Source organism: Hippichthys cyanospilos, chromosome 14, assembly GCF_059441005.1.
Source record: "Hippichthys cyanospilos isolate Australia breed blue-spotted pipefish chromosome 14, RoL_Hcya_1.0, whole genome shotgun sequence".
Taxonomy (NCBI): Eukaryota; Metazoa; Chordata; class Actinopteri; order Syngnathiformes; family Syngnathidae; genus Hippichthys; species Hippichthys cyanospilos.
The window spans coordinates 12,089,023-12,112,865 of record NC_142382.1 but is presented as its reverse complement, the minus strand read 5'-3'; the positions used below and the strand labels follow the sequence as shown (position 1 = coordinate 12,112,865).

Genomic DNA, 23,843 nt, shown 5'->3' with positions numbered 1-23,843 from the left:
TTGCCATATCAGTAGGGCTGGTGACGTCACGGCCACTCATTTGCGCTTGTCTGCTAAACTCAAGCGCTTGGCATACCATGTGCACGCAAAAACAACAGTCAATATACTTTTATTAAAATTAAGCAGTAAAAGTTACAATTGTTTTGGCCGCCATTAACAGTAATAAGATTCAAAATGTTTAAATATCTTGCTTTTTATATCAGTGTCTCAAAACGATCAAAGCGCACATTCACTTTTACATACAAAAACATATAAAGCACATTGTTCAACTTTTAGGTTAGTCAAAAACAATTTACATTAAGTGACTTGTTTACAATTCGAAATGCTGCCAACATGTTTACATCCAAAATGGGGTCAACGTCCTAGCCTCGGATGAGTTCATTTGCTCTTCTTGGTCTAGAAAACAGTCTTCTGTAATCTCCAAAAAATTAAAATTGTCAATATTCTGGAGTCCTGCAAATGTGGTGACATCAACTTTTTCTTTTTCCTCTTGATCTCCTTTTTTTGGTCTCACCTAAAAGGGGAATATAACCAAGAGTGATTAAATACAATCCTTTTATTCTGGGACTTATTCATGTGCAATTGCTTGCTTGAAATGCAAAATATTTCGATCAGACAAAGACAAGTTTACAGGAAGCACATGGCTGTCGTTAGTAGAATAAAAATATCCCCAAGAGCAGCATTAAGAAATGGACAGGAAAATATGGCTGACACAAGAGTGACGGCAGTCATGAGGACTTCATTCAACAAGGACTGTTAACTGGAATGAGAAAGGTTGCTGCATATTTTAATCCATTGGGTTTTTGGTGAGTACAACCCCGCTTTTGTTAATCACAAAATAGATCAATGACTGCATCAGTGCAAGATAAGTGTTAAAAGCTGGACAACAGACAAATGAAATCCAGATCTCGGTTAGACCAACAAATGGTGTGTTTGCCACAAAGTTCGGACGGTGACTGAGTTCATTAGGATGATAGTCCGATTTACAATTTGCCGTCCCACCGCTTGACCTACCTCACTGCAACACACAGCCATTTTTAGGTTTAACGTGTCCTTTCCCACTGTTACCTTGTGTTTTAGAGAGTAAGAACGGAAAACAGAGCAAACAAAATGTCCATGGGTAAACAGAAGCATTATAGACTTGAAATCAAAATCTGCATCCATCGTCTTTAATTAAAACAGGCACATATTGGAAAATTCTCACAATCACCTACTAAAATAATAAAATGTACAAAATAGAATGCAATAAAAAGAAAACAAAAACAAATCTTCCTTGAAGAAATGTCACAAGACTAGCATTCCAAAGATTTTTATTTAAGTTAGAAACTTTACCTGTATTCTTCTTTTTGTTGCGTTTAAAGAAGCTCGGCTTTTTCTTTGGTTCGGGTTTTGACGAAGTCAAATCTTCAATCGCCGATTGCACGTCCTCAGATTCAACTCCGCCCGGGCCATCGTGCGCCAAGATCCTCTCCATCTGAGTCTTGTTGCTTTTTGGGTCTGCGTGCCTGCAGCTCACCACCACGTCCTGTCCGGGCGGTTTAGCGACATGAACATCGAGACCCGCTGCTTGTCCTTCAGCTTCTTGCAAACTAAAACTCATCTTATTACTAGTTGGACACTCCTCAGCGTCCTTTGTATTTCTTTCGGTAGAAGTGTTTCCTGCGAGTTGTACATTCACACCAATGTCCACTGGCTCCTTAGGGGTCAGCTTCTCAGGAAGCAAGCTTGAAGTTTCGTCCGACACAGCCTCTACGAGTTCCGAGTCCGACAACGAGGATGGGCTGAGTACGCTGGTTTCAGTTGAATCTCCAGAAAAGCCGTCTGTGAGGACGCAAGGCTTGGGTTTCACCTCAAGGTCAGTTTGGCGTGCTGCAGTCATTATTGAAGTATGCTCCTCCGACGGCGGCGTTTTCGGGGGTTCCGGTGCATTCGAGGCTGATTCCGCTCCAGTTAGTTGAGCTGAGGACGCCACTTGCGCCAGAGCCTGAGGCGAAGGAGTCTCGTTCGGTGAGCTGGTGAAGCCGTTCGCTTCGCCTGTGCTGGCTTGGTGAGCTTCTGTTGGAAGCGTGTTGGGAGCGGAAACGGTGCAGGCTACTTCGGCGCATTTTTCGCCTGCAGACGTCGCACTTGACCCTGAATGGGGAGATGTTGATAGAATTACTGGAACTGTTTATGAATTAAAAAGATGCTTTACAAAACTTGAACGGGACTGAGTGGAGACCTCTGCCAAGGTTGACTAAAAGTTGAAAGGGAAACAGGGTGGTTCCTTGTTAGCGGGTCTCCTGGGTTTACAGATGGGATTGCAATTTTTTATTTTTACTATTCAGAAATGGTGGTAAATTTCCAATGTCAGATTAACATTTCTTTTGCAGGAAGTGAAGGAAGGAAAGTTTGGGAAACCCTGCTGTGACAAAAAAAAAAAAAAAAAAAAATCTTGCTTTTGCCTTTGGCAGAGGTTATGAGTAAGGATGCATGGCAATACATTTACCAAGCGCGTACATATAAAAGCTAATTCAGGCTGAAGGACATAAGGGCACATGAAAGCAACAAGCCTGTGGCAGTTAGCGGAGCTGAAACTGCGGATGTGGGCCGCAGTCTCTTGTCCTTACCAGATGGGGCTGTATCCCTACTCATTTCACTATGAGGGAGGGTTTCCGTATCGCACCTTGGCCGGGTCTTTCTTAGGCTGAAACCCTTTCTGATGTCTGCAAGCAGATGGTCGATTATGCAGCCGTCGGTCTGCGGCACAAAGCCTTTCTTGACTGAGGGACAGGTAATATTTGGGGGGAAAAAAAAAAAAAAAAATGTCAGCTCAACTTTTTAAAATCATGTAGGAAATTTTTGCAGGCATAACTCACTTATTTTTCCATTCTCTCCCTTCTGTCTCTTGGACTCTTCCTCTGCCAGCTGCTGTTTTCTCTTCTCAGCTTTGGCTGCCTGCTCTTTCCTGGTCTTATTGTCCTGCATTTGTGGAGGAAAAAAAAAAAAAAAAAGGTGTTACTGGCACGTACAAATTGTCCACAGTAGCAAATTCTACTTAGAAAGCAACACATCAAAACATTTCTTTTCACACTTTTAATGACACCAGTATTATCCCCGACCTTCAGCGCCTTGATGAAAAGTTCCCGGAAAGTCTTGATTGTTCCAAAAAGATCTTCGAGCGACAGCTGATTGGCATCTTCACAAAAGTAGACCGCTAGTTCACTCCTTTTCTTGTCAATGTCCACAAATCTTTCACTCAAAGCTTGACACGCCTCCAGATTTTCCTGCAGCACAAAAATGAGGCATGAGACAAGACAAGCTTTCACAAAAAAGTATTACATTAGTTGCAGTATTTCTTGTATTCAATTCAACTCTTTTATTCATTTTATTATGCTGCTCACTAGGTCAAAATGTTTTTAAGTCCAAACAGTGGTAGCTATTGGATTTATGATGCAAATATCAAAGACAAAGATCCTCCAAGGTCTCCTTTTTTCATGGTGCTGGAGGATTGCTATGATTTCCACATTACAGTACCTAAATGAATTGCTTTTGGCTCAGCACAGTAAATTTGCAATGCACATAGCTCGCATCTGGCATTACCACTATTTATTTTGTATAGGGTTAGCATTTGACAGTTTGTACATACAGTACTTTAATTTCAGATTGGAGGAGTCACAAAAACATTGGAAACAGTTTTGATTTGCTGCTGTGGTTCTCTCACAGGGGAAACATGAGATTTTAACAGGAAATCTGAAAACTTTTCATGCAGTTTTATGAACAGTACATACTGTCAAATTCGAAGCAGATTGAAACATGAACAAACTACTAAACTGTCATTTAGTCACTACTTTGCAAAACGTTGTTTGCCTTTATTTTATTAGGCTTTACATTTACACTTTTTCAGGTGTCCAATAAAATATGGATACAGGATACTGTATGTGTAGGATGTCAAGCATCATGCCCTCTTCAAGTGAGGTGGACCAATTTAACAGCCAAGCAAGTACCTTAAATTCCGCTTCCAAAACATGCATGAATCTTACCTCAAGAACCTTTTCATATTGCTCCTTCACTTCTTCAAGAGATTTGGAGACTTTCTTTGATGCTTCATTCAGTCTTTTAAGTAATGCGTTGGCTTCGGACTGAATAGAACTCAGATTCACTCTGTAGTATGAAGAATATTTCGTAAATGGTTATTTTGCAGATTTGTGGGGAAAGTGGTGTTCAAGAACATGAAAAGTTGTACCCTGCGGCTTTTTGGCAGATTTCAATGTCCTCTGGCAGTGCCAATAGCTCTGGGTGGTTTATTTCTGCTTCCTTTCACACAAGTATGTTCGGTTGTTCATACATTTGTGTTATCAGGCAATAGGTTTCATTCTGCGTACCTCTAAAATGTGATGAAGCAATGTAATGCGGCTCTTGTTGGCCTTTGTCTCTGTAAGCTTGAGAAGAGAGCTGATCTTGAATCCCTCTGCGTTTCCTGTGTGGCTTCCCTAGTCGGAAAGTGATTGTTTAAAAAAAAGTTGCGGGAGGGGGTGAGGGCTTAACGAGATATCATTTAGGACAAAATATATGATCGGGGCTCTTACATAATTGAGAAAATTGCCCACGTCGAGAATCAGCCTGCAGAAAGAGGGAATAAGCGCGCTTGTCCTGAGAGCTGAGAACACAGGTTGTCAATTAGTTTTGAGGAAGCTGTACCAGGATGAAAAATAGGGTTAATTCCACACAAAACACAGTAGAAGAGAGGTACACTTACAATGACAGGCCTCCTCCAGCAATTTGACTTTAGGTTGGAGCATGTCCAAGACTGATGCAGTCTCCTCGCATAACAACATGCACTCAATCCTCAACTGATAACTGGAGACAAGCAAGACATTTGATGGCAGACAGACAATTTGGAAGAGATGTAGGTCACATTTGAATGCAGCCAAATTAAAAATCCATCACAAAATTTAATGGGTTCTTCTTTGGCCCATTTGTCGGTAACTAATAAAGTATACAGCTCACATGCACAAACAGTTGGGGAAAGAAGTTACCATTGGACAGCGAGGAGCAATGTGAAGAAACTGTCGACGTTAGCCAGCTTTTCCTTATCACCTTGGAAAGACTTCAAGTTTTCAATCTAGGCGACAAAGGCAACATCACGACTCAGCCATCGGATTTAATTTTCCCAGTGGGCCTTTGAATGACAGCTTTAAATCACTGCGTAGGTATTGACAAACCTCATGCTTCTCTGGCAGAAGCTTCAGGAGCTGTTTTAGCACCTCTACATCAAACCTGCTTCTGTCACCTTTCTGAATCATCATCACAAAGTCCTCATTTGAGCTGGACATAGAACATTTGGAATATTAAGACTGACGCTCGCTGACCACAGTAGGCACACATGAAAAAGCCACTGAGATACATTGTGAAGAGCTGTATAAAATTAATGTTCTTCCAGGCTTGGCATCTTCTCATTCAATGCGATCTCTGTATTTTCTTGACTATTTTCATTGCATACTCTCAATGAATTCACAAAAATGAAAGCATGTTTATATTGTAGTTTGTTCAAAATGGCAAACTCTGGTTACTGCTTTGCGCACCCTTGGCATCCTCTCAATGAGTTTCAAGTCATCCAAAGTTCTTTTTACTTCACCAGGGTTATTTACCTTAGTAGAATTTGTTGCTTGGTCAAAGGGGTTAGGACCATTAATTACGTTGCACACAATTCAAGTTAATACACAGCCAAAAATTGGACAACTACAAATTTTAGTATGTGATAAAACTGCAAATTAAGATAAACCTGGTTTATCAAAAATTAGGACAATTTTGAAAGAACCGCAGAAAATACACAAATTCGATGAGTTAGGTCTGTAACATCAAACATCAAAAATGATAAAATCATCTTCAAATAGATGTTTGCAAATGTTTTTTGATCATTGAAACTCTGAGGATTTAGACAAGTTCTAAATGATTCCCCTATTTTTTGGTCTGAGGGGCAGCAGCAATGAAAAGGTCTATTTTGGAAATTTTCATATATAGTATAGGGTGTATGTACAGTCCAGGTACTGGACATTAAGTAACCAGTACGGCAATCCATTTTCTAGACTACTGCTTATGAACTATAATGTAATTTAATTATTGATTAGGTTGATAACCAATGACCTGTCTAAAACACAGTAAAATTAATCTTGTGTAACTGTACCTCATGAAGCGTCCAATGAGTGTTTAACGTAAAACTGACCAAGATTCTGTGTTGTGTGTCTCACCATTTGAATTGCTTGAGGAAAATGTTAACATTCAGGCTTTTCTTGGGGTCAATGAAAGTAATCTAGAAGCAAATAGAAATAGGTAAATTGGCTGAGAAAATCCGTTTGTTTTGAATTCTCAGTTGCCAAGTGTTGACCGCACACACCTCTTTAGGCTCCTTCTTGACAGGAGCAGCTGCCCCCTTGTCTTTGTGCTCGGTCACCGGGAGACAGAAGAGCTGCTCAATACTGCCGTAGTCGGGCTCGGGGGAAGGCTCTTTCTGAACTGAAGCCCACATGGACTGACCATCTGTGTGCGAATGAGACAAGTGAAGAACCAGTCATGGCAGTTTTAATGTTTGCTCCTCTTTGAGCCTGAGAGAATGGATGTCAGGGAAAAAGATTAGATTTGATGCGACTATTAGATTTTCTATATAGCTTATTGAGTATAGGACTACAGGGAGCTTCATTTAAGCATTCTAAATCATTCAGTTGACTGTGAGAAAGGCATAATATATCTTGGACTGCCTGCCAGTCAATCGCGTGGCACACAGCCGCTCACTCACTGAATCGAGGTTGAACCCACGCCGCCTGTACAGAATTCCAGCCAAATAAACTACTGTACTTGGAACCATCAGTGAACATGTACAGGAGTCGAACGGCACTAGAACATGGGTGATTTGAGGGCGGGGATTGGAATTTACACAAGATTGATCAGATGGATTGGCAGGTATTGTACGTTCAAGCAAAATTAGCGATTGGCTGCATTGTCATAATTTGCCAATGACGTCTTTGATCAGCTCTGCAAAAAAGGACATTACCGTAAACACAATCTTGTTTCTGCTTTGTAAATAAAAAATTAAAAAAAAGATAAATTATATATTAAAAAAATGGGTATAATTTATTTGTCTCTCAATTGTGGGAACATTTAGAGGGAACTTACGCTTGGCTTTTTGGTCAGTACAAAAAAGCAAGATTGTACTTCTGAAAGAAAGCTAACGTTCATCCTGTGATAAGCGTGCCTAGGTTGCACAAAGTATAAAATAAAGTAATGAAAATTGTACTATTGATCTGCAAGTGGATCCAAACAAGAGTTTCATATTTTGTAACCCATTTTTCAAGAACATGAAGGTTTCATTTTCAACAATTTTGAAGGTCAAATGCCCAAGAATTCTGGAATGAAGGTTTATTTCTATGAAACTCGATAGATAGATCCATCCAATCGAATCAGTGATTTTTTTTACCCAGTACTTTTAAAACTCTGATCTGTAAAAACCTAATTGTGCAAAAACTAAACACTTCACTAACATAATGGGCATGCCTCAAATGTTCATTCATCCAGTTGAGAATTGGAACATTGTAGCATGGATGGGCAAATGCCAGCTCATGCCACGGTGACGTAAACTTGCACATAGACGTGATTATGGTCATGATACAGATCAATATATATACAGCAGCTACAAACTGATTCAATTCAAACACACTGCACTCATGTCATACTAGCTTCAAAAGGCATGAAAGAAAGCCCACTCCCTTTGTTCTTACTCACCAGTAACAGATCGGAGTTTCTGCCAGTTGAGCTTTTTCATCCTCAGAGTGGGACATGGGCTCACCTTTGCAGGTTTACCGCATCCCAAAGCATAGCTGCTCTGAGCCACTATCATGCCCAAGGGGGGAGGTGGTGGCGGCATGCCAGGTAAGGCAGGTGGCAGCGGTGGGCCGTTGTTCATACCTGGCAGAGGGGGTGGAGGAGGTGGAGGGGCCACGCCTAAACCACAAGGAAGTGGTGGTGGTGGTGGTACCATCATTCCAGGTAAAGGCGGTGGTGGTGGAGGTCCACCAAATCCACCAGGGGGAGGTGGTGGCGGAGGTGGCGGCGGCGGAGGTGGTGGGCACTGAAGAGCGGGTCCTGTCATATTTGGAGGAAGTGGCAGAGGTGGTGGTGGAGGGGGGGGGACAAAGTGTTTCTGTGGTGATGCTGAGCATTTTTCCAGCTGGTTTTGCTCTTGCTGACTAGTCTGCGAAGCCTTGTTTACTCTGACAGGCTTGCCATCCACTTCTTGAACACCCGCAGTGCACTTGCTCTTTGAGAAGACCAGACGCTCCAGGATCTGCTCTGATGACCCCAACTGAGCTGGAGGGAAAAAAAACACAACAAAAATCACACAAGCAGGATCAAATATCAATAAGAGGGGCAGCCTCTAGCGAGACATTTCCACGGGATGCCCCAGTAAATGCATCATAATGGTGCTGACTCACAGTCCTGGGCCAAAAGTATGGCTCGGTTAGTGACGGCCTCCAGAGCCAGCCAGATATCCGAGCGGCTTGGCCCCAGGAGGAGGAGTGTCTGCAGGATGGACAACAGCTGAAGAGAAGCAGGGGAGCTGCTCACCTGGCATGCATCAACAAGAAATAACACCATTTTTAGATGGGAAAGAGATGATTGTTAAATAGTGATGGACCAAAAAGTGGAACTTAGAACGTCAAGGCTTGAACCACGAAGCAAACCAATTGGATGGAAGGACTCAGAAAATCCATTTCACCATCACTAACAGTTATATGTACCACGACACTCACAATAAATGGAATTATATCAATAAACTATCAAGTCAATTGCACAGAACTCTCACCTTGTTGAAGAGCGTTGTAAAAACCTCCAGGTGATTACTCATATCAATCCCGCCGTACAGTCGCAAGAGCTCCTCCTCATCTTCAGCCATTGCCTCTTCAAAAGCTTCACATTGAATCATCAAGTCTTCATCCTCCTGTTCTCTGCGTGCCACACACAAGTACAGATCAGTAATGGCGGCGCAACACTTCACATTGAAATGTCATTTTAGCTCCCGGCACAACACTTCCCATTGAAATGTCATTTTAACTCCAAATAAATAAATAAGAGGTTGACGAATGACAAGTGAATAAAGTGTCAATGCTCACCTTAATTTTGGTAGAACATCAAGAAGCTGAAGCCCTGCAAAACAAGAAAACACAGCATGTGTCAGAATGTGGCCTTTTTGTTTTTGATTTTTTTTTTTTTTTTTTTTAAACCATGTCCAACATTAGAAGTGAAAAATTGGTATCTGACACTAGAGGATGTCTAACAAAAAGGCACAGGTGCATCGATTATAAAAGAGGCGTGGCCAATCAAATTGCTGATTGGTGGCAGAGCTGGGAGTCATAACAGAATTAGGTGGCTTTGTAAGGCGTTTTCTTCTTTGTCTTTTGATTTCAAAACTCAACAAACACCAGTCTGCTATGGAAATACTTAATTTTTGAGAGTGATTTTGACTTTGTACAACTGAAGCAAAATACATTTGGAAGTGTTTTTGAGTAAAAAGGTCAGTGTCTATCAATATTAATTTGGTAATAATTATTTTTCAAAAACACTGCTAGCTGCTGTCAGTGAAAATGAAATCCCATGTGTCACGGCTCGCCTGTTTTCTGGGTTTGGGCATGTGACGGAGCTGAGTCGTGATTGGCTGTCATTTTCAATGGAATTAATTGTACATAAAAAAAGCTATAAAAATAATTACAATGATTAACAGTTAAATTTGGTATCATTTTAAAATGTAGTGGTATGTAATAAGTTACAACTATTCGCCCAAGTTTTAATACATTGTGAGACAAAATGACCATTAATTTAACCTATTCTTAGATGCATTTTCACTAGAGCTCCTGTATTGTGCTTTGCATTCACTTTTCGCAATGATGCAAGAGCATACAGGAAAGTGACCTCATGCATTGTGTGAACAGCAGGCGGGACCTACCGATAAACTCCTTTCTCATCTTATCTCGCTGCCTCAGGTCGTCGGAGCCAAAAATGAGGGCGTTGATGACACTGAGGAGTGTGACCATGTAAGGAACATTGTCTGTGGCCTGGAGTTCGTTCATGATCACGCTGAAGCGATAGTGACGCGTCTTCACGCCCTGGAGAACAAACCACAGTGGGATTAGTCGACCTTATTATTCCTTGTGGTGTCATCCTTGTGAATGCAACTCGCCACAAGGGGGCGCTGTGTTTCTTTTATTTTTTGGGGTAAATTTTCTTGCCTTGTAATGGTCCAGAGCGTCCAGAGCAAGGTGATGACCTTCTTTTGAGAACATGCTGAGGGCTGCAAGTAGCTCAAACACCTGCTTCTTCACCATGGTATTGGAGGTGTCCAAAGCTGTGGAGCATCATTAGCATATTCAACACACACAAAACATCTATTTTCTCTATGGTGCTTCCTTTTTGGGTGAAGAGCTCAAAATGCCTCAAATGTTTTTAGGTAGCACAAAGTGAACTTTGTTCTTTGAGGATGTGGCAGCAGATAAACATGTTTGTGTTTCTTATCCAAAAATTCCAATAGAGGGAAGAAACTAGAAAGGGGCTTTTGTAATACATTTGTGAAGAAAATTTCAGACAGTGACACAGTGAAAAAAAATGTTCTACTCAATTTTATTTTGTCAAGCGTTGCATGAAATCAGTGGTTCTCAAATGGTTGGTATGGAACTACGAAGAGGGCATTTAGGGGCTATGTGATTAACACATTTCCTGTAGCAGCATCAAATCTAATTTATTTAATGCCTTTTGATGCCGTGAGAAGAATAGGACATTTTTCTTTTCAAATTAAGAGCAAATTATTTGGTAAATGAAATAACATATTGCTTGATTCTGTTATATGCAATGCAGCTTTTGGAGAAAATGTTTATGGAAAAAATGTTTATGGAAAAAAATGATGAGAACCACTGAAGAACACTATACATCAACTAAAATGATATGAATTGATTTATATTAGCTACACTATACGTCTACTCAATTTTAGCTGCGCACAATGAAATAGTCTAGATCCTGACACACTTAATTAGTTGTATAATATACCAAGTAAAAGGATTAAAAATGTGTCTGGAGTCAGCTTCATTCATTTCGTGCAACCACTTGACAAGGTAAGACACAGAAAATTCAATGCAACACTTTTAGGATCAACCTAAAATGCACTGTAACCTTTGCAAGTAAATTTGACCAGCTGTTTTGAACGCACAGCAACTCTTGAGCACTTCAATGCTTTGTGACGTGCTTGCTGTTGTTTAATGAGAAGCTAAACAGCAAAACTGACAACGGGGGTTTCCTCTGACCTTATTGTCCAAAGATTTCTCTATCTACTCAAACCTAATGACAACCTGTGACACGAAGCTCACTAGTCACTTCAATTTCAGAATATCCTGTTGTAAGACTTGCAATGGTGAGGTACTCTTGATCAACTGTTAGGCGTCACCAAAGTCTCATGTCAAAATTAGGAAGAAAGCTGTTAAAATACTAATTCTATGTAGTGTTTTCAAGAGATTGAAAATAATTGAGATTAAATAATCAAGATCTGCAAAGAACTGTACTAAATAATCGATTTTTAATCTCACTTAAAAAATTCTGAGGAAATCCTTAACCAGTTATTTTTTTATTCAATATGTTGGTACATTGTGGCATGAATACATTGGGCCACAAGGCAAAGCAAAAGATTCATATTCAACAAAAAAGTATCTTCAGTCATTTATGTTCTTTAAAAGACTGCAACCATTTACATAGCTTCTGCTGTATTTGAGATTATCCCCAAATGCTAACTGCAACCATTAGTTTCGATCATCACGAGGAATGGTGATTTCTTTTGTCAAAAGACAATTAGAGAATAACATTGACAAAACATTGGCCAGCCTATCCTTCGCAGACTTACTCAAACGTGGGGCATTCTCGTGATTAGTTTGGCAAAGAGCTTTGCTATGGCTTGCTACATTAAAGCTGCTTCTGTGATCAGCAAGCTCCTGCTTACAAAAAACAAACTATACTTTTATCAAAAGTGCCCTTAAGGTGTTTGAAGTCAAATTTTCCCCTCATCAGACCAAGAACTCTAACTTGCTCATCTATTTTCACATCATCCTTCTGCTCCTGAACTTCCCCTCTCACCCTCAAACACAAAAACAGACAATCACTGTCCACTTCAGTGTGATTGACTTTTGTTTTCGTACCCAATGCAGGAAAATTGATATAATCATCATAAAGAAATCACATCGAGATTAAAATTAGGCGAACATAATTTAAAACCATTTTATTCAAGACTGTAATTATTGATTACAATTAATCTGTTATTTCTATACTCCTAACTCAATACTGACCAAGAAATGTATTTGTCCATTCACAGATTAAAAACCTGTTGGGAAATTTGCTGCTCAGCCTCTTGTTAGTAAACAGGAAGTTGTGAAAAAAGTGCCCCAAAAACCTGTAACAGTTACTCATGTACATTTCAGGAGAGGTTCCATTAAGTTACCCAGAAAGGTTAATGTACATTTTATGTTTATCTGCCATTTACACTGAAATCGTAATACTCCTTACTGTTTTATGAGAATGCTAACAAAGACTACAAAATGAAATGTGTATTGCACAATACGTATTTCACTATATAAAAACGTAATGTTTTTGGGAACCTTGGGAGAGCTTGCGGATGTATCCCTCGTTCTCAATGATGAAGTGGATCCCAGCTGAAGCATTCATGACAGCGCGGACACAGTTGACGCAGGTGAGCTGCAGGAGGGCGTCTGCGATGCGGGAGCAACCTCGTCCCGAAAGGCGGTCCAGGGCCTCCAATAAGAGATCCAGCCCGCTCAGTTCCAGGAACTGGACCATCCATGTCTGGTCGCTTCTGTCCAGGCGGCGCTTCAGACCGGAATAGTTGACCACAGTGGGAACCTGGAGCAATCTGATACAGAGCTCCGGATCGGCATTCTCCAAATTGGCTTCGTGTTGAGTGTCCGAGTCCTGTGATGAGCCCAGGCGTCCTCGAACTGCCGCCCACTTTTTCTTTACCTCTGATATTCCTGATATCATTTTTGTAGCACCTGTGAAAAAAAAGGGTCATTATATCATCAATTCTGCCAAAAATATACAGTATACGGTCACAGCAGAATTAATTTTGAAGTCCACAAAATTGTCAGAGAGAAGAATGAATCCAAAGTATAAAAAAGCTCCATTGTGTAACAAATATGACGACTCAAAACACACACAGCCAACACAACAAAGGATTTCATCATGGGTCAAAAGTGGAAGGTTTTCAGTTGTCCATGTCAATCACCGGACCTTAACCTAAAAGAGCAAGCATTTTTTTTGATCTCTTAGAGACTGAAAGGAGAAAGCCATGGTAACCAAGAATTAAAGTAGGCTGCAGTAAAGGCCTGGAAAAGTACGGTATTTCAAATTGAGAATAAAAGTCAGGTTACAATAGTTGATTCGATTAATACTTAATAATTATTCCACCAAATATGAAATGGTATTCACATTAAGTTGCTAGATTAATGCATATTCCAGTACTTGTGCTCACTTGAAAAGTTGGGGGGCTTCAAACTAAAGTTGCTCTGTGCTGAATTGCTCAACACATCTAGATGTAAACTCCACAAATATGTAATCCTTCAGTATACAACAAAAAAAATGAAGGAAGTGGAATGTAATTTCAATGACCGGAGAGGAATGTACTTAAGCTTTCAATGAGGTGAAAAACCCCCCAAAACAAATTGACAAAAATATACAGAAGTATATTGCGACATCCCGGGAAGCGAGCAGACTGAACCAACCTCCGAATCCATCCTTGTTCACACACAGGAATATTACTAAAAAGGTATGATTTCTTCATCTGATTCAATTAAGAGTGCACCAGTCAGAACACGGAAAGGTATTCCATTTGGCTCATTTATTAATTGTGGTCTTTCGGCATATGCGCACGCAATCATAAACTTGGTGGAACACGGATGGTGCGCAGCTTTGGGTGAATATGGCAAAAAGAGCTGGAGCCTCACTACGAGTAGAAAGAAAAAAAAAACTGGCGAGGCATTCACTGACCGCACACAATGTGGCAAAATCTGAAACCCACTTAACTTAACCTGCAACAAATATAGAACAAGAATGAAAACAAGAAAATATGAAGAATTTACAAAGATTAGATTTATTCTGTTGTGCTACAGTTTTTACATTGTCACCAAACTGTTGGTGCGTCCTTTACACGGTAAAATAAAAAATACCAGAATTTGACACTAAAGTTAAGAGAATGTCCTATACACAGGTGCATCCTATATTTGGGGTATTGCGGTAATGATTTTATTTTGTGAAACTGTGCACGGCGTGATAAAGAATGATGCATGCAAACCTACAACCATGAGTTTGCCTGATGGAGGCTTTTCAGAAGATCTGATACACAACAGAAAGACATACTGAAAGACTGACTGATTTGCAGCAGATTTGGTATGATCTGTAACTACAGGATATGCTTTGAGTTGAGTTTACTGCTGCCAAAGGAAGCCGCACCAGTTACACAAGTTACTGAACTATAACCATCACAATTATTATCTTATTGTTCATACTTTTTCCAAACAATTATGTGACGTTTACCTGTGTTCTGTAAAATCTTTAGAACGATTCATTCATTTATTGTTGAAGCATACTAAATTTAATACGAGGTAAATCGACAAAATCTCAACACAATTGTGTGGAAAATAAACTCAGATTAAAAATGAACTCAAATCACTCACTGCCAGCCCCGTTAAAATGATTTGCTTCTATCGCTGTCAGTGGAACCCAAATGGATCTTTGCTATTAAGTCGGCAATGTTCCTCAATAAATTAATTAACTCATTCAATCCCAATCCTTTTTATAGTCATAGACATTCAATCCCAGGGATTTTTTTTCTAAAATTTTTAATTGGTTGGCTAGAGTAAGATCTAAAAAAGATGTAAATAATTACAATTAGTACATAAAAACGGAACATTATTGATTACTTTTAACTTAATGCCGTGGATGAGAATTTTCGCCATGTAAAATATTTAGGTTGTTTGCCAGTGATGACACCACATTTGTTTTGTTTTTTTTAAATGAATGAATGGACCTCCTCTAACTGTTTAGCGCCAAGCGTTCTCGGAAAAGGAAACTTCTAGAGGGCCAGTACATTTAGCATTTTCACTCATCTTTCAAGGCTAACAGAATATTGTGTGCTATGTCTATGTAAATGTCGGTGGTATCATATGAAAGATTGATTTCCGTTCCTTACTTTGAATTGCATGTAGTTAATAGCTATGTTGTATGTTTGGAAATACTGCTATCCAATGGTCGCATTTATCACTACAGGGTGTTAGGTAACCTCCATAAAAAATATATATTTTATGTCAATTTGATTATTTATTATTATTACTATTTGAAAAGATGAGAATTCTCCCCCATGGCACTGAAAGAGTCAATTACACACTAAAATAATCATTTTATTTTGTACCTAAGTACCGGCGGTAATTGATTACCTTAGTACTCATGTAATTGATGACTTAAGTACTTAACTACTTAAAGTCATTGATTAATTTAATGCTTCATTCAGTACAAGCCAATTTTAGAGCATCTTTGAGGCTTCTGGACTATCTGGACTTTTTAAACAATTCATTCTAAAAGCCATTTTAACAATGGCTATTTAAATGTTTATTATCATTTTGCGGCTACTTGTTAAAATGAATGGGAACATGTTTGGAACAATACATGCAATGCATTTCCAAAAATAAATGAAACTACAGTATACAGGAAGTTGCACACAAATGAATCTGAATAAACTGACAAAATACATTACGCCAATGAAAATACACGGTAACTTCCTTAAAATTCACTTAGTTTTGGGAAGTAAATCTTATTTGACATTCAGTGACTTTGTCCACAGAATGTACCCGCTGGTAAGCAGAGCAAAGACGGCAAGCCTGATCACAAAGGAAAAGAGAATAGGAAATGACAGCGTTGCACTCGGTGGGTGTGTAAACAACAATGTCAGCAGTCCAGTCATTTCCAGCAGCTATGCGGACCGTCCCAACTAAATCCTGCATAAAATCTGTCAGCCAAACAAAACTCCCTATAAGGTCTTGTGTCAGTGCACATTTACTTTACAAAGGATCCGTTTCATGAGAAACACTTAAACTGATTACGTCGTGACTATGTTGTAGTGTGAGCATATATTATGCATGCAACATGCTGCTTTCAATGGCATAACCACAGACAGCACAAGTGCCCCTTTTCACCAACCTGACTCTCTGGAGAGCTTCGAAAACATTCCCGTATGAGCAGAATACACATTAAGCCCAAAAAAGGGGAAGGCTCTCAGTAAAATGTCTAAATATATCCCCTCTAAATTGGAGTTGCAATATTTGCTTTTTGCTATTGAATAAAAAATACTTTAGGCGCTGCTGTCTGTCTGCTGTGAATTCCAGACTTGGGAAAGTGGAACGATGAGTATGTACAAACACAATGACTTGCTCTGACTCAGAGTTGACTACTTTGGGTAGCTTGGAAAGAAACATGCTAGCTTTTGCAAAGGCCCATTGTACTTGCTTTTCACTGCCTCTGTGCTTGACACTCACATATTCAAGTTCTACAATGTTACATAGATTGTGCACATCGACTTGACCTTCTGTTTTCACAAGATACAGTGCAGAATAATTCCACTCGTTCCAGCGAGTCAATGTAAAGTGACTCTTGGCTTTTGTCACATCTTCTTGCAAAGGAATGTTTTTCAGCTTAGGCTGTAGATTCCTGTTACGTTACCGTGGCAGCCAGCAGACTCAGGCCTTCTCATTGCGACTGGCATTGAATTCTCCCTTTCCCCAACTTTAACACATCACCCTATCAAACCATTGAAACACTCCCTGTATTTAAACTTCAGATACCTACTAGAAACAAATACAAGTGCTGTATAGCTAGAGCTTAAAATAATGTATGATGACAACCACGCTGGGATGATCTTACGTGAGACATCGTATCGCACCGCATCTTCATTTTTTTTTTACTATTATATTTTTTTTAAAGATAATCAGATGTTGACTTGCTGCTTTGTTATGTACCATTTTTCTACTACTGCACTGAGTGTTCTTCAGCTTGAGATCACAAACTAATGGATAAACATTCTCTCTCTGGATATTGTGATAAGCAGCAGAATTCATGCTTGTATAAATTACATTAAGTCATTCAGAAAAACAAAGATCATCTCACTACCACCACCATGTTTGGCTACTAGTATGATTTATTTTTTTTCTCCATCCTTCAATTTTCAAGAGCCACTTATCCTTACAAAGGTCGTAGTCTTAAATGGATTAAGAAATGGATTATTTAAACGGACAGTGTGTAAGATTCAGGACGTTTTTTCATGAAAAAAATTTAAATAAATGATTGTAAATTTAAAAATTTTGCAAATGAATGAGTTCTTAAAGACTAACAGTACCTTTTAAATATAATCATAGGTCTAGTTATCATTAAATTATATTATATAGGGGGTGGCACTTCTCCGGAGGCGGCCATGTTTGTTATAGCTATGGACAATGCTAAATACAGCACCTCCTGCTGTCCGTAATGAAAAACGGTCTAAATCTTACACACATCCCTTAAAAAAAAAAAATCTAAATTGATGTCTTACATTTGGGATGTAAAAAGACAACCACCTTCCAAAACGTTTACCTTAAGTTAAAGCTGTACTTCTCAGTTATATTTTGCCCCTCCCCTCACTCTAAATCAATGTGCTGATTATTATAATTATAAAAAAAAGAACAAGTATACCTAAACCTGTATCCTTTTTAACATTAACGAAAGAAAAAAAGCAATATAAATCAACTTTCAACAACTGTTCATACTTTTTTACAGCATTTATACTAGTTACAGCTTAATCAAAAACTGAAAAAAAATAACCAAATGTCTCAAAGTGCCTGTAAAAAAAAAAAAAAAAAAATCTTACTTAGTGCAATAACACTTGACATGACAAAAACAAAACCTTTTCTCTGGGGTCATCCGTGCCACTGCCCCACTATTTGAGAAGCACTGAGTTAAGTAAGATGTTCATTTTGGTCAGTAGTGTTTTTGTCCAATGCCTTCCTTTTTGTTGAGTCATGAAAACTGAAAGAAAGCCTGCGGTTCAATTGATGTTGTCATGGGTTGTCCACCTGAATGAGTCGTGACTATGCGGTTGGCGTAATATCTGTAGACTGGCCACCCTTAGGAAGGTTTACCATTGTTTCATGCTTCCTCAATTTGGGGACAAAGATTTTCATTGTGTTTAGCTAACATTTTTAAGCTTTAAGAATGGCCACTACTCCAGCCTGCTTTCCGAACCAGAAAGGCAAATGTCATTTTTTTAATTGTAATGGAAGTTTTCTTCCACAAAACAAATTAAAAATAGCACTCTATTTTGATTTATTCAGAAGAGACTTAATGGAAAATTCATTGTAGGTAAGTCAAAATTAAGTCAAAGTAATTTAGTAAGTAAATTAAGTAAGTCAAAGTAATTATTTCAAGATATCAAAGTCATTTCACACCCATTATTCTTCTTAGTGTCAGATTTCATAGATTGAGAGAAAGTCCACAATGTTTACACATTTGCAGTTAATGTTTAATGCAGATTTTTTTAATGGCAGTATGTTGACATTAGAGACGTGATGTGACGGCAATAGAAACAGAATCGTGAGTAGTAGTAAAGCTAGCTGGTAGAAGCCATCACTGTGAAGGTCAACTTCAAAACAAAAGCAAATTACAAACAAATTACACAGACACCCATGTTAACTTCGCTGCACTTATTTTGAAATTGACCTTCATAGTAGGCCGTTGGCGTGTGACGTGACGTTTTGTCTTTTGCTTGGTGGTGCTTGTCTGACGTACTTACACATAAGTCTACAAGAAGCGTTATTTTATTTAATTTTTTTAATTTATACAATTGATTTTGGAACATCTTATTTGGATTCTCAATCGTAGTAAATGAGTTTTGATTCTTTTGTGTTAACTGATTTTTCTGCACACCTCTAGTCAATACATTTCTCATTTATTCTTCAGTTTCTTCAGCTAGTGGCATTTTATAGAAGCTTTGTGAGCATCTTTTGGTGACTTAGTTTAAAAAACAAGGTCGATTTAATTATTTTGTGGTTGAACAGGTCTGGAGGTAGCCAGACTTGGGTGTGGCAAATGAAAATGAACTCACAGTGCTTTCCAAAAATTATGAGTTCAGTCATATTTTAAAAAGGGAGGGAATGACTTTTTCACACAGGACTAGGTAGGTTTGAAGCTTCTTTTTCTTTAACAAATAAAATCAACCTTTAAAACTAGCACTTTCTGTTTGTTTCAAAGGTGTTTCTAATATGTTTCTCTTTTCATATAGCTATGAAATCATCAATCTATAAGTGATATTTATATAAGTGCTTCTTAAAGTAGTTAAAAAACCCTTCAAGATATTTGTGATGTTCAATCATTTTCTATAGTGCTTGTCCTTATTTGGTGTGAGCAGAGGTTTATCCTATTATATGGTACGTATTGTCCGACTCTACTTGCAAATTGATTGGCTTTATAGCGCATAAAAAAGAGGATTTTTATGGCTGCAAAGTTTGTGTATTGTTACTTATTACATGCACCTAATGACCATGCAACAGTTGCAAGTAAATGCATCCTGTCTGGGCAATTTTTTTAGCAACTTACAAATTTTTTCTAAATGTATTCTAAGTCCAGGGCCGAGGGTGTGTCTGTGCGTCAGTCAGTGGTGCTGGGCAACCACGGAATTCTTCAGAAGGAAGGAAAATGGCTATTCCGGGACAGGAAACCAGATAATCATGCTGGCTTTCGCAGCACATGATCCTATTTCAAAACGACACATTTTGCTGATTATTTATTCCGTAATGAAGACAATTGATATACGAACATTGCTGGGGGAATGAATGAAAAATATTCTTTCTCTTAAATTGTTGATTGAAAGACATTTTCATGTCTGCTTCCAAATGCTCCCACATGCACCTCGAGCAGAGCTGATTCACAGTGTACAGGACAAACCCACTCATGTGTGCTCTGCTTGAGCCTCCTACACAACAGCCCAACTCCACTGTACACAACATTAACACTTAACCATGCACACCCACTGCTTCCTTTCCAATGAAACATATGCAAAGTCCAAGCCTGTAAATACTGTTCCATGCTTCATTTTGCAATGATCAATTTCAATGCTATTATTGTGTAATTACTGTTGGAAATGGTCAAATATCCTGAACAGAAGTGGCGGCTCAACCTTGATGAAATTAAGTCCATTTATGTTTTGCTTTTTATTTTTTTCTTTGATGCTACCATAGCAGGGGACCAGTGATGGAAAAGAGTAAACGTTTAATGAAAACCACAGAATCAGAAATGGAAGTTACTCGGACATAGGAAAGCTTCTGGTCAGTAAAATATGAGCAATATCAATCTTTAGAGGTGAATAATCTTACTATTGATCGATTGACATATTCCTGAAGAGGTTCCATTTTGATTCGTAGGAGTTCAATTTGATTCAATTATTATTATTTTTTTTTTATTCAATTCAATGCAATCCAATTCAATCCAATATTGATTATTGTACAGAGATTTATTGAACATCAAGTACTGGTAATCTTTTGACATTATAAAAAAAATAAAACAACCAAACATTAAAATTAAGGCTGTTCGATAAAAAAAAAAAAAAATCAGACTGATACCACTATTACTATCGCTACAAGTAATTGACTATTGACTAAGTAGTCACCGATCCTGATACAATGCACCAATACCACTTGTACTTTTCGATAAACAAAATTAACATCCAAAAACTGACAGATAATTTAAAGAAAGCCCTACATATTGCAATATAGCAGTTTCCTTAAAAACGTATTACAATTTACTAGTACTATCTTTTAAGATCTCAAAAGTGCAGCTGATATTAGCTGTCATTGCAAGGTCAAGTATTGGCCCAATATCGATACTCAGTATAAGTGTTTACCTGTTCCTAAGTAAATTCTAAATCAAAATCTTCAGAGTCAGTAATTGTCAAATGATTGAGCTCATAGTTGTTCATAAAAGTAACATGCTTAATAATCGCTTAAAGTAACATGCTTAATAATCGCTTAAAGTGACTGTAGAATATAGTGCCATCTATTGGTGAACGATTAGATTAGATTAGATTAGATTAGATTGTAGTGGTGAATGAAGAATGAAGAATGCAATGATTTTGAAGCATGCACACTATAGTGTCTCAGAGAACATGCTTTGCAACACTTTGGCAGATGCAATCAATGTAACATAACATACAGATGATCATATGATTACATAAAAAAAAGAATACTGACATGATAGAAAATATTTTTTTGCATCTAATTAACTTTACTGTGTTTTTAAAATGAATAATTTATTGCTCACCTCTAGATGTTACATATCTGTCCATTGAATCAACTTTGAAATATTTTTTTCAAATTTGAACAGTTTAGAAATCAGATGGCAATATGAACGGATCCTGGTGAGCTATGCGTTCATCTGTAGCTGTAGAATGGAGTGCTTTTATTTAAATATTCAAGTTTCACGCGAGTTCAAAGAGTACTTGCAGTAGAGTTGAGAACATCTGGACCTCATAAAAAAAAAGATATCTACACTCCTCTTCTCCCATCTCGCCTGTTTTTGTGAGCAACTTGCATGTAACAAAGTACTTGAGTGATATTAAAACCTTAAAACATTGCGTACACATAATTAAAACATAATTAACCTCTGTATTCACAAGAAATCCATGCAAACAAACGTGATCCAAATAAAACCCCTCAAGTATATTTTGGCAACAGAACACATTTTTTCTCCACTGTTTTTCCAGCCTTCCACCTCTCCAAGACGGGACAGATTTAAATAGGAAATACTCTCATCCATTGCGAGCATCGCCGACCATATTTGTTCCAAAAGAGCCACTTTATCTGCATTATCGACTGTACCAAACAAGCCAACACATATCCTCACTTTGGGGTGCGCCTTTGCAGAGGACTTGACCAGAGGAATAGTGTCCCGTAGCAAGCGGTGCAAGCAACGACTAAATGATCAAAATCTTAGATGAAACCCCCCCGGCCACCCACCCAAAAAAAAGAGGTTGAGGATGCGGATGATGTCTTACCTGGGTTTGTTCTATAAATACACTTGGAAAAATCGCGTCCGTCTGTGTGTTGAAAAGGGAGGGATACGAGATGACACACACACACACACACCGCTGTTTACATCGTCAAAGACGGTGTATGGATTTTCTTCAAATTAAGCCATTAGGGCGGTGGGAGGTCGACCAAGTCGGCTGGTGAGTGTGTGTGTGTGTTTATGTGGCTTTTAATCGTCACGGCCCTGAGCTCTTTCTCGCTCACTTGTTTAAAAGAGTGACATCAATTTGGAAGTAAACGCGAAATAGCAACATCCGCTCGTGCCTTTCATAATAAAGTATTGACGTTACTTCAACTCCCTCGTGTCTTCACTGGCGCATCAACGTGGTTACATCGCACAACGTTGGTCGGTAAATATTGCCTTAACATAGGCGGATTAGATGCAATTAACACGATGATCAAAAAAAAAAAAATGGAACTGAAAAATACGACTACGCGTTGTCCAGGCCGATTACAGGCGCTGATATGCGGCATTTTGACAAGTGTCAACACCGCCCAGACTTGTATAAAAATATGAAAGTCAATTTTCAAATTTCAGTCATTTAAAATCTTAGTCACTGCTGAATTCTCTGCAGCTTTTGTTCCGTTTATTATTTTTCTTTAAAAAAAAAGTATTAAAATTTAGGAAAACTATATTGTTGATGGGAGGCATGGTAGAATATTGGTTAGCACGCCCACCTCACATGCGGCGGCAGGTCAGGGTTCCGTCCAGGAATTTTCTCTCTGTGTCCGTGTGGGTTTTCTCCAGGCACTACGGGTTTCTCCCACATTCCAAAAATTATAAATGGTTGGTATATTTGACACGCCAAATTGTCTTTCGGTGTGTTTGTTCATCTCTGTGTGCCCTGCGATTGTCTGGCAACCAGCTCAGGGTGTACTCCACTTGCGGCCTAAAGATAGTTGGGATAGGCACCAGCAAGCCACCCTTGTGAGGACAAGCATTTCAAGAAATGGATGGATGGATGCTTATTGTAAAAAACTATGGAGGGTAATTTCCTTGTCTGATTTTTAATTAAACTTTTAAAGACATGCAAATCTGAAAAGTTGTTTCCTCAATGATTTGCAGTTTGAATTAAAACGACAACAATAGCGAGACTTGTATTGGACAGGCTAAATTCTCCTTAAGTGTGATTGGTTGTGTGAAAGGTTGTTTGTCCCTGTGTGCCCTGCAATTGGCTGGCAATCAGTTCAGGGTGTCCCCCGCTTACTGCTTGAAGCCCGCTGGGATAGGCACCAGCAAACCTGTGACCCTTGTAAGGATAAGCGGCTATTATTGGCCTCTGACCACTAATCGAGGTTTAAAAATAAAGCAGTCTTACCTCTAAATCATAAAAGTTTCATTCTGCAGCCCCTTTCAGCTTCCTGCGAAACAATCAAACCAAAAATGAATGCAAGAAACGTCTTTTAATCGTGAACATTCCATTCTTCAGCCATTTCAGCCTCCTGCAAAACAACAAAACGAAAAATGAATGCTGAGTCGATTTTTTAAATGCACTTATAGAGTCACTCAAGGTATTTTGTGTTTTATATGTTGTATTATTTTGAAGGTACTCAAATGCATTAGTTTCCTGCCCTAACCCACTCGCTAGTAAATCTGGAGATGTACAAAACAGTGAAGCGTTTAATGCCTGGTCAGGAGCTGGTCTAGACCGATCTTGTCTG

General features: G+C 38.7%; 1 protein-coding gene across 3 annotated transcripts; it reads right to left on the bottom strand.

The window, feature by feature from the left end:
* Nucleotides 1-93: 93 nt before the first annotated feature.
* inf2 (inverted formin 2) lies at nucleotides 94-22,364 on the bottom strand. 3 transcript variants are annotated; one of them, XM_088433876.1, is made up of 23 exons: nucleotides 22,148-22,362; nucleotides 12,663-13,073; nucleotides 10,260-10,375; nucleotides 9,977-10,136; nucleotides 9,147-9,180; nucleotides 8,840-8,981; nucleotides 8,469-8,601; nucleotides 7,759-8,343; nucleotides 6,377-6,519; nucleotides 6,231-6,292; nucleotides 5,205-5,307; nucleotides 5,019-5,104; nucleotides 4,739-4,839; nucleotides 4,569-4,639; nucleotides 4,365-4,472; nucleotides 4,226-4,296; nucleotides 4,023-4,143; nucleotides 3,102-3,266; nucleotides 2,859-2,961; nucleotides 2,610-2,762; nucleotides 1,333-2,133; nucleotides 1,015-1,068; nucleotides 94-514 (listed from the first exon to the last, which is right to left on the bottom strand). In XM_088433876.1, exons 2-22 carry the CDS (start codon nucleotides 13,060-13,062, stop codon nucleotides 1,016-1,018), a joined length of 3,711 nt encoding a protein of 1,236 aa, XP_088290002.1. In that variant the 5' UTR covers nucleotides 13,063-13,073; nucleotides 22,148-22,362; the 3' UTR covers nucleotides 94-514; nucleotide 1,015. The 3 variants fall into 3 exon arrangements, with proteins under 3 accessions (XP_088290002.1, XP_088290003.1, XP_088290004.1); XM_088433877.1 differs by lacking the exon at nucleotides 1,015-1,068; XM_088433878.1 differs by lacking the exons at nucleotides 94-514; nucleotides 1,015-1,068 and having other exon boundaries at nucleotides 1,703-2,133; nucleotides 2,666-2,762; nucleotides 22,148-22,364.
* Nucleotides 22,365-23,843: the final 1,479 nt, after the last annotated feature.